Genomic DNA, 11,616 nt, shown 5'->3' with positions numbered 1-11,616 from the left:
GTCTGTTTCGGTCTCTGTCTGTCTGTTTTTCTATCCATCTATCTATCTATTTATCCACTTTAGTTTCTCTTTGCCCTGAGGCCTGGATTAAAACAACAACAACAAAACCCCAACAAAGAGACGCAAAGCTCGAAAGTCACTGAGAATTTACAGAGCCAATAACGATGAAGGAAAACGTTATGGGTATATCTGTGGCTGTATTGAGAACTTGAGTATACAGAATCGAGCAGAGAGTACAAAAAGCTGCTCAGCAAAGTGAAAAGTGCCAAAGCAATCAGTTTTAAGTGGACTTAACATCAGCTGAAAAGGTCCCTAAACGTTTTGGGGTACCATTGAATCGGGTTTTGTTTTAAATTTTTGTTTCATTTTATTTTATTTTATAAATCTGATACACACTAACACAGTTCAGTAGCACTTGACAAATGGATTAATCTCTCTCTTTTTTTTTATTATTATTTTTTTTTTTTTACAGTGTTTGATTTTTAAATGCTGGTTGATGATGAGGAAGTTCCTGACAATGACAGCTGAAACATTGATTTACTATTAATTTTGGTAATTTACATAGATTTTGCTGTTCAAGACAGCCCCATAATACAACTAGATGTTGAAGCTGTGAATGCTTTAGAAATAGTGACGCCGCTGGTCCTGACGTTATCTGGAGAATTTTATAAGAATTCATCACCATGTACCATTGTTCTTTTTTCTTTTTACCAAATATTCTAACAGACTTTTCGATACCGGAAGCTTTTAATTGATTAAGTCAAGATCTTTGATTCAGCCCATATTCAAAAAGACCAACGCCAATTCCCTAATATGTGCAGGGGCATCTCCTTATTAAATATCGGAGGTAAACTGTACAGTTACTTTCTGAACAAACGACTTACCAAATAAATTGAAGATAATGGTTTGAATGATTAACCAGAAGCTATTTTCAGACATAGTTATAGCACTAGAGTCTATTAATCACATTTTCACTGGCATTGATTTAGGAACAACTACTTATGCATAAAAAAAAGTTATGTGTTGTATTCGTTGACTCTAAGAAAGCGTTTGATCTGATAGACAGGCAATATCTATGATTTGAAAAAAGAAAATAACGGAATTAGAAGTAAAATGTAGGTTGCAATCAGAAGTATGTATTATGTATAAAGTAGTGAAAGCGAGTACGCGAGTTAAGGATGAAACTACAGAAAGTTTCTTCTGCTCATATGGTGTTAAACAAGGCGAAATTTGTAATCGAATTTTGTTTCTCTTACTCATAAATGAGCTCACAAATGATATTATTTGTAATGTTAAACATGGCATCGTTCTAACTTTAGATCTGACTGAATTTTTTGCAAGTGTTGTCCGTTGACGATGTACTTTTCCTCTCCTTTTCTGTTATTTTTTACATCATCTATACCATTTTGATGGAAACTGCTGATAGGACGGGTCTCGATAAAACTAGAGTCATGGTAATATGAAAATTGCAACTGTAAACTCCTACAAGAATCGTTGTGTAATTGCCTCTGTCGCTCACACATTTACGTATTCTTTGGAAGATATAGCAGTGAAAGCCAAGAAGGGAGTTGTCTGCATTCTAAAACTGTTTAGGTCTCTCGGCGAGAAATGACCAACACTTTTTTGTATTGTCAGATACGATCTATGTTTTATTACGGCTCTGAATTTGGGGATTGATTGCAGATCTGCCAGTGAATGAAAGTGTAAAAACACCAAGTATTCCTGTTCATGGGGAAACTGGAAAGTATCCATTTTATATTCAAACATTCACGAGATGTATAAGATACTGGCTAAAAATTACGAGAATACGAGACGTGCGTTTTCCTTTGAAAGCACATAGAGTTTTGCTTGCTCTTCATTGTAAGCATAGAAATGATTGGGCCTCTGTCATCAATTTCACATCCAAACATGGATTGGGTATGTATGGGAAAATCCAGGTTTAGAGAACGTATATAATTTTCCGAGGCAGTTCGAGCCAAGACTGGCTGACTGTTTTGTGCAAGGCTGGGAAAGCGAAATCAAATCAAAAGATCGATATATTTGTCCCACTATCGCATTCACTCAAGCTTACACCATATTTAGACTCGCACAGGACACTTGCAATCTGAATTCGCCCCATCCCAGTGATAAACAACATGGCTACATAAAAATACTCCATTCTGATTATTACGAATTTCAAAGAAAAATAAACAAAAAAGCCAACACGCCCACATTCGCTCTCCAGGGATAAATCACAGCAATACGTCATTCTGGTGAGACACAACATAAAACAAATTCATTCGCAGAATCAGAATCAGAATAATTTTGGCATACAACATGCATAATAAAATCATACACAACATAGTCATAGCAAAGCAAGCCCGATAACAACATCACCTTTCCACGACTTAAAACACACACACACACACACACACACACAGATTAACACACACAGATTAACACACACACACACACAGAGATTAACACACACACACACACACACACACACACACACACACACGTACACACACAAACACACACACACACACACGCGCGCGCGTATGCACACACCCATGCATACGTTTTGCATGTACACTTGCACAATGTATGAAACAAATATGGTGGTAATGTCAATATATACCAATACCATAGGTACAGGTGAATCAATCACAGGCATAGAACAATCAATATTAGTCATGGAAACATCAATTACGTCAGTAAAGTTAGCATCTTTTAGTAAAATAAAACATCAACTCAAATTCAGCATAAAAACATCAGTTCCACAGTAAAATTATACTCTTTATGGTATAAACAGATTTAACTTTCTAAATTAAGAAATATCTCCCCTTCCCCCACCACTTCCGGCCACCCCCCCCCCTCTCCCCCTCCTCTCTCTCTCTCTCTCTCATGCTGTCTTTTCCTCATATTTACACACACTTGCAGGCACGTCCGAACACACACACACACACACACACACACACACACACACACACACACACACACCTTACTTGTGTCTCAAACTATCATCACACTTATCACGTGTCATATAAAAAAAAAAAAAAAAAGATTAGTGCACACGTACCTCAACCACCAAAAACATTACAAATTACATATAAAAAAAGAAAAGAGCATTGTTCAACGCAAAAGAAAATAAGTATAACAAATGTACTCATTCATCACAAACGAATTCAGCAACTCTGAGATTTCAAAGGCCAGTCAAACTACTGAACAGGCAGACAGGACAGCGATGAAGCTACTGATAAAACAGCTAAAAGAGGAGCACAAGATTCAGAAAAATCGACAAAATACATGTCCGTCTTTCCGTAAAAGAGGTATTCACTTTGTTAGAAAAATCAGCATGGGGTCGATTTCATAACCGATGGAAGGAAAAGTTTTTTTCAAACATAAAGGGACATTATTCCCCGAGAATATTATTACAGAAAAGATACCGAATCCATCAGCTTGCTATACAAGATTAATAACCTCTACTTTCTCCCGTATAAAACTTGATGCGCTGAAGACAAAATATAGTAAAAATGTTACAAGCATCTGTGGTAAGCAGTTCAGCTTGCATCATTGTTTCACTGTCAGCAGTTGCGTACCTTCTTGCCCAAGTATTTCAAAGAGAATAACTATTCTGCAGCTGATTGTTGGAAAGTTATATCTGACGAGGTTCTTATGGTCGAACTTTCACAGGCAATAGTTCATAGCCCTATTTCTACATTCCTTTAATGTACTTCAGAATAATTAATTATTTGTGTGAATGGTTTCTGATTGTTATTATTATCATTATTGAATTGTTACTGTTAAATGTAATTGCATGTTAATTATGTATTTTTGGGGGTAGTTTTCTACCTTTTCTGTTTTTCTCTTCCCTCTTCCCTCCCCCACCCCCTATTTTTTTTTTAAATTATTTTTTATCACTTTTTTTTTAATCCTCTGACAGTGAAAAGACGATGAACTAAAGAACGAACACACACACACACACACACACACATATGCACCTCTCTCTCTCTCTCTCTCTCTCTCTGCGTCTCTATTTCTATTTCATACTCGTCCCTTTATCTATTTCCTTCTATCACTCTATCTTCTTCTTCGTCTTCTTCTTTCATCCATCTTGTCCCCTCTCATACTCCAAATCTCTTCTTCACTCAACCATGTAGGTCTGTTCCCCCCCCCTCCCCACCCCACCCCCCCACCCACCCGAGCATGCCTTCCCACCCCTTCCCATCTTCTCCCCCTCTTCACTCTCCCCCTTATTTCCCTAATTGTAGGTGGAGTGATGGCCTAGAGGTAACGCGTCCGCCTAGGAAGCGAGAGAATCTGAGCGCGCTGGTTCGAATCACGGCTCAGCCGCCGATATTTTCTCCCCCTCCACTACACCTTGAGTGGTAGTCTGGACGCTAGTCATTCGGATGAGACGATAAACCGAGGTCTGCAGCATGCAGTTAGCGCACGTGAAAGAACCCACGGCAACAAAAGGGTTGTTCCTGACAAAATTCTGTAGAAAAATCCACTTCGATAGGAAAAACAAATAAAACTGCACGCAGGAAAAAAAACAAACAAACAAAAAAATGGATGGTGCTGTAGTGCAGCGACGCGCTCTCCTGGGGAGAGCAGCCCGAATTTCACACAGAGAAATCTGTTGTGATAAAAAAAAGAGAAAGAATTACAGAACACAGAAGTATTCCCGTTCGGAACCCCTGTTTTGTCAACAGTCCATGATCACGTTTTTAGCAAGCACACAGCGTTTAGAGTTGGGAACACGCACAATGCCCTCATGAATTAATATTCATGTACAGAGCATTAAAATACGCGAGCGAGTGTGTGTGTGTGTGTGTGCGCGCGCGCGCGTCTTTGTGTGTGTATCTGTGTCTGTTTTGCTCTGTGTGTCCATGATGGGGACGCTCAAATATTCAAGGTACGTGACCCCATAAACGGTTTTATTGCCTTCCTTTACGACCGTTCCCCTTGGATGTTTTTGCATTGTCATCATTTGAATTTCTTCGACTCCCTCCCCCCCCCCGCCCACAGACTTGATGTCCCGTTTCAACGTCTTTGAATAGCATTTGCTTTTTCAGCCGTACTGATTGATAACCCTGCTTGTAAGTTTTTGCTGCATGGCAATTAATTCTGGGCTCAGTTCATGCAGAGGACAGCGATTGCAACGTATCACTAACAAACGAAACTTTGCCCAAATCTTCCTCCTTCTCTTCTTCTTCTCCTCCTCCTTTGCGAAGAGCCATCGAGACACCACAGAAAAGAACTGTTCATTGGATACCTCCAAGCCTGTCAGTTAATTATCAAGGCGTAGGGCTCTTCAAACCGTTTTCCGGTTCATAACCCATTGGAATATTGTCAGTCAAAAGTTTCTGTCATTCTTTTTTTTATTTCCTTTCTTTTTTTTTTCCATTTTATATTCCCTTCGTCTCCCTCCCACAAACCGGAGGTGGATTTTGGTTGATTGTTTTTTTTGCAGGGTCTTTGTACTTGTTAATGGAAATTGACATGAAGCTGAGTGACCGACCGACGCCGGCTGACCCCCCCCCCCACCCCCCCACCCACTCCCCCAACCCCTTCCCCTACACACACACACACACACACAGCTTGGAGATGAAATGATTAACAAATAGTAAAGAGTGGTGACTCTCTCCATTCACAAGGTACACAACTTCAAGTCAGTGCTGCTTTCGCTACCGATTCAGCTAGCACACAGGTAAATAAAAGGTACATTGGAACATTGGAAGTGTCTGAGTTTGTTCCAGTGTACCTTTTATTTACCTGTGTGCTAGCTGAATCGGAAGCGTAAGTAGCACTGACTTGAAGTTGTGTACCCTGTGAATGGAGAGAGTTACCACTCTTTACTACTTGTTAAATGGTCATTACAGTGCAAATTTTCTTTCCTGAACATGGTGTCAGCTGATGTTCATATCATGGTTCAGTGTGCTGCTTTCTGGTTTGACACACTTTCTCACTGACGGAAATTTCTGGAATTCTGGAACATGGGATCAACCACTAACGGGGTCATATGAGGAAATCTTACCAAATTGCAAGAAATTCCGTTTTCATCTTAAGTTACAGTTTTAGAGTTATGCATGCGTGTGAATGACTAGTGCGAAAGCGCTTTGATTTGTCCCTGCACACGATTCAGCGCTATATAAATACCATTATTATTATGATTATTAACTTCTTGTTAGTTCTCTTCGTTGAAAAACAAAGTTCGACAATCATATCATCGCTCGATTATCTGAAAACATTAAAAGGGGGGGACTACCCATATATCCTCAGGTCTGTATTAACAACATTATAAAAACAACAGCAGCAAGTAAAAGAAAAAAACAGAGAAGAAAAGAAGAATAAGAAAGAAACAAAAAAGATGAAATAGAGAAGGAGGAGGAGGATAGATTTGTGTGTATTTGTGCGCACCTCCGACGTGATTACTATCGCAACTGTTGTTGGTAATGCTAATGCTGCTGCTGCTGCTAAGCATTATCATCATCAACGGCGTTATCGTCATCATCATAATCATCATTAACAACTTAGTCATGATCATGACATCATTTCGTTTGTGTGTTGCAGGTAAAAAAAAAAAAAAAAAAAAGTAGAATCCCACCCACCCCACTCACTGCCTTCCATCTTTACTTCCCCTCCCCCACCCTCCTACTCCCTGCCACCCCCACCCCCTTCCCCTCCCCCACTCTCCTCCTCCTCCTCCTGTCACCATGACGACGACGATGAAGGAGACAGTCGTCTTCTGCGTGGGCTTTGTGGGGCTGTTGTGGCGGACGGTGATGACGATAGCGATGATGGCGTGGTGGAGACTGACGACAAAGGGACGTAACAGCCTGAGACAGCTGATGAACAGCGTTCTGGCGGAGACAGCTCTGAAGGAAGAGGACTACGTTGATAGTGTTTTCAGGTGCTGTGCTGTGGTGTGGGGGTTGTGTGGGGGTGGTGTGGAGTGTGGTGTGGGGTGATGTGGTATGGTGTGAGGCGTGGTGTGGGGTGGGGTGGTGTGGTGTTGTGTGTGGGTAGTGTGGGGTGATGTTTATATGGTGTGAGGTGTGATGAGGTATGGTGTGGGATGGTGTGGGGTGGTATGGTGTGGTGTGAGGTGTGGTGTGGTGTGGTATGGTGTGAGGTGTGATGTGGTGTGAGGTGTGGTGTGGTGTGGGGTGTGGTGTGGGGTGGTGTGGTATGGTGTGAGGTGTGGTGTGGTGTGTGGTGTGGTGTGGTGTGGTGTGGTGTGGGGTGGGGTGGGGTGGTGTGAGGTGTGGGGTGGGGTGGTGTGGTATGGTGTGAGGTGTGGTGTGGGGTGGTGTGGTATGGTGTGAGGTGTGGTGTGGTGTGTGGTGTGAGGTGTGGTGTGGGGTGGTGTGGTGTGGTGTGGTGTGAGGGTAGTGTGGGGTGATGTGGTTTGGTGTGAGGTGTGGTGTGGTATGGTGTGAGGTGTGGTGTGGTGTGGTGTGGGGTGGTGTGGTGTGGTGTGAGGTGTGGTGTGGTTTGGTGTGGTGTGAGGTGTGGTGTGGTGTGGGGTGGTGTGGTGTGGTGTGAGGGTAGTGTGGGGTGATGTGGTTTGGTGTGAGATGTGGTGTGGTGTGGGGTGGGGTGGTATGGTGTGAGGTGTGGTGTGGTTTGAGGTGTGGGGTGGTGTGGGGTGGTGTGGGGTGGTGTGAGGTGTGGTGTGAGGTGTGGTGTGGTGTGAGGTGTGGTGTGGTGTGGTGTGGTGTGGTGTGGTGTGGTGTGGTGTGGGGTGGTGTGAGGTGTGGTGTGAGGTGTGGTGTGGTGTGGTGTGGTATGGTGTGGTGTGAGGTGTGGTGTGGGGTGGTGAGGTGTCGTGTGGTGTGGGATGGTGTGTGTGTGTGTGGGGGGTTGTATGGTGTGTGGGGTGAGGTGGTATGGTGTGAGGTGTGGTGTGGTGTGGTGTGGTGTGGTATGGTGTGAGGTGTGGTGTGGTGTGGCGTGGTATGGTGTTCTGTGGTGTGGTGTGGCGTGGTGTGGTGTGATGTGATGTGCTGTGCCGTGCTGGATTGTGGTGTGGTGTAGTGTGGTGCGGATGGTGTGTGGTGTGGTTTGTTGGATTGTGGTGTGGTGTGTGTACTGTGGTGTGGTGTGCTGTAGTGTGCTGGGTTTTAGTGTGGTGTGGTGTGGTGTGGTGTGGTGTGGTGTATTGGATTCGCTAATGTATTACAGGTGCCTTATGGTTTGGACTGGATTAGACTTGCTGTACTGTACTGTACTGTTACTGCGCTGAGCTGTACTGTTATATACTGTGCCGTGCTTTGCTGCTTTCTACTATGATGTGCTATACTGGATTATGTCACCCGAGTATGCTGTGTATGGAAGCTCGTCAGTGCTCAACCGCGTGTAAATGCCATTCAGTTACTACTACTACTACTACTACTACTACTACTACTACAACATCGTGTTCTTACTACTACTACTACTACTACTACTACTACTACTACTACTACTACGTGTTCTTACTACTACTACTACTACTACTACTTGTTCTTACTAAACTACTACTACTACTACTACTACTTGTTCTTACTACTACTACTACTACTACTACTACTACTACTTGTTCTTACTAAACTACTACTACTACTTGTTCTTACTATACTACTACTACTACTACTACTACTACTACTACTACTACTACTACTACTTCGTGTTCTTACTACTACTACTACTACTACTACTACTACTACTACTACTACTACTACTACTACTTGTTCTTACTAAACAACAACTACTACTACTACTACTATTACTACTACTACTTGTTCTTGCTAAACTACTACTACTACTACTACTACTACTACTACTACTACTACTACTTCTTCTTCGTGTTCTTACTACTACTACTAGTGGCAAGTGGCAAGACAAGACCCCTGACACAGAGGTGCTCGCAAAAGCCACCCTTCCCAGCATCTTCACCATCCTGATGCAGTCCCAGCTTCGCTGGGCTGGACACGTGGCGCGCATGCCAGACCATCGGCTGCCCAAAAGGCTCTTCTATGGCGAGCTGCAACAAGGGAAGAGATCACACGGAGGTCAGAAGAAGCGCTTCAGAGATACTCTGAAAGTCTCTCTGAAAGCGTTTGATATCAACCCTGACTCCTGGGAGGAATCTGCAGTGGACCGTGACAAATGGCGCGCTGCTGTGCACAAAGGCGCCAGGTTGTGCGAGGCCAGCAGGACTGCTGCAGCTGTTGAGAAGAGGCAGGCCAGAAAGTCACGGGCAAACAAGCTCCCTGACAATGATATGCCTGTCTTTGAACATTTCGTGCGCAGATTGGACTACTCAGCCATCTGCGCACTCACAGATAGATTCATGAGCATCCTTCCCCCCACCCCACCACCACCCTCCCCCCATCCCCCATCCCCCATCTGGATGACAACGATGGTCATCATCGATCTCGATGGACACACCACCACCACTACTACTACTACTACTACTACTTGTTCTTTTTCTTCTCCTTCTTCCTCTTCTTCTTCTAAGAAATCTTTATTTCTTATTTTGTATAATGTTATTGATGATATAATATTTTATGTCTGTTCTCTCACTGTCATCAGGCCTATTGTAAAACGTATGGTTGTAATTATTACACGACACCTCGGCGTTTTAAAAGTAGTTTGTGTCTTTCATGTGTTAACATGAAGCCTCAAACTGAAAAAAAAAAAGCGTAGCAAACACACACCACAAATGAATTTCTCTTACTGGAAATGATACAGCTGTCTATATCCTCCATCCCACTGACAAACGTTAAGATGGTGTCAGCCCTCATACGGCCTTAGTGGTCAGCTGGGCAATAAACAACATGATTTAATTTGATTTCATTTGACTTGACTAACAACAAAAAAAACACGTTCCCCCTTTCTCTACAGCTTCGCCCATGTCAAGAACGTGTTCCACGCAGACTATGTGGAGTTGTGGCGCCAAGCGCGTATGCACGGCCCCGCCCCGAACCCAGTGGTTGTCACGCTGACAGGGCATCGCCAGCCACTGCTGACGGCGATGAAGGCTGGGCGCCCACTGGTAAGGGAACTCTCTACCTCGCTTCTTGGTATGTCTCCCTGCAGTGGTGGAAATCGAGGCAGCCGCAGATGGAGTGGTAGTAGTGACGGTGGTGGTGGTGATGATGACGGTAGAAGTAGTAGTAGTAGTAGTAGTAGTAGTAGTAGCAGCAGCAGTAGTAAGTCTTGTTACCAACAGGAGCAGTAGCAGTAGTAGCAGTAATAGTATCAGCTACAGTAGCAGCGTTAAATGTTGGTATAGTAGTAGCGGCAGCAGTAGTGGTAATAACTGCAGCAGCAGCAGCAACAGTAGTAGTAGTAGTAGTAGTAGCAGCAGCAGCAACAACAGCAGCAGTAGAAGTAATAGTAGTCGCAGCAGCAGTGGTTGTATTTGCAGTAGAAGTAGTAGTAGAAGTAGTAGCAGTAGCAGCAGCAACAGCAGCAGTAGAAGTAATAGTAGTCGCAGCAGCAGTGGTTGTATTTGCAGTAGAAGCAGTAGTAGTAGTAGCAGCAGCAACAGCAGCAGTAGCAGCAGTAGAAGCAGAAGTAATAGCAGCAGCAGCAGCAGCAGCAGCAGTAGTAGTAGTAGTAGTAGTAGTAGTAGTAGTAGCAGTAGCGGTAGCAGCAGTAGAAGTAATATTAGTAGCAACAGCAGTAGTTCTAGTAGCGGTAACAGCAGTAGCAGCAACAAGAGTCAGAAGTTGTCATTGTAATGAGCAGCAGCATTACCATAGCAACAGCTTTTACCACCACCACCACCACCACCACCACCATCACCCTCCTCCTCATCACCATCATCACCACCGCCGTTGTCTTCGTCGTCGCTATCATCACTATCGTCGTGGTGGTCATCATCATCTTCTTCGTCGTCGTCGATATCATCATTGTCACTGTCGTCGTCGTCTTCGTCATAATCATCATCATCATCATAAAAATCACCATCATCAGCACCATCACACAAACGCACACACAAAAACACACATGCGCCCACACCCAAAGTTACACACAAACGCACAAGCGCACGCGCAAACACACACACACACACACACACACATGCACGAAATCTTCAAAACAATCCTGTGGAGTTATCGTCTACATCTTCACTAACGTCACCATCACTATCATGATCGTACATTGTCGTTGATCCTTCTTTCTCTTCATTTTTTCCCTCTCTCTCTCTTTTTTTTTTTTTTTCTTCTAAGATTTGTTTTGGGAAAAGACAAGTAATCAATCCTGATGGCAAAGGAACTATTTTTCGTAAAAAAAAAAAAAAATAAATAAAAAAAAAATAACGGGACTTCCCACGCTTTCTCACACATTGCGATAACGCACGGGGGCTCCCTCTCCACCACCCCACCCTCTCTCCCGCCCCCTCTTTCTCGCAAAGTTGCAGAAACGTGGCAGGGGAACTAAGCACGCCTTCTCGGAAAGTAAGAGAAAGCGAGTGCGGGTTGCCTCCCGCGTTTTCTCTCAAGGTGTGGGAAAGCGTGGGTCTGCGACGAAATAAGCGTGAAGGCTACCCCCCCCCCACCTCACCTCCCCCCCGTCCGCCACCCCCACCTCCACCCACCCCGCCCCCCTTCCGTCCCGATCCTTTACTCCCCTTCCCCCATT

At 43.8% G+C, this 11,616-nt stretch overlaps 1 protein-coding gene across 2 annotated transcripts in view; it reads left to right on the top strand.

The window, feature by feature from the left end:
• The first annotated feature begins 6,642 nt into the window (after positions 1 to 6,642).
• The window catches only part of LOC143289512 (thyroxine 5-deiodinase-like), a 7,620-nt gene continuing 2,646 nt past the window's right edge, over positions 6,643 to 11,616 (top strand). Inside the window, exons 1-2 of one of the 2 annotated variants that reach the window (XM_076598504.1) lie at positions 6,643 to 6,898; positions 9,874 to 10,024. In XM_076598504.1, the coding sequence (XP_076454619.1) occupies positions 6,702 to 6,898; positions 9,874 to 10,024 (348 nt within the window). In that variant the 5' untranslated portion in view covers positions 6,643 to 6,701. Of the gene's footprint in view, positions 6,899 to 9,873; positions 10,025 to 11,616 lie in introns of those variants that run through there. The other variant, XM_076598505.1, reaches the window with a different exon arrangement.

This window comes from Babylonia areolata, chromosome 14 (assembly GCF_041734735.1).
Source record: "Babylonia areolata isolate BAREFJ2019XMU chromosome 14, ASM4173473v1, whole genome shotgun sequence".
NCBI classification, from domain to species: domain Eukaryota; kingdom Metazoa; phylum Mollusca; class Gastropoda; order Neogastropoda; family Buccinidae; genus Babylonia; species Babylonia areolata.
The sequence above is the reverse complement of the archived record's forward strand: the minus strand, read 5'-3'. Positions and strand labels throughout refer to the sequence as shown.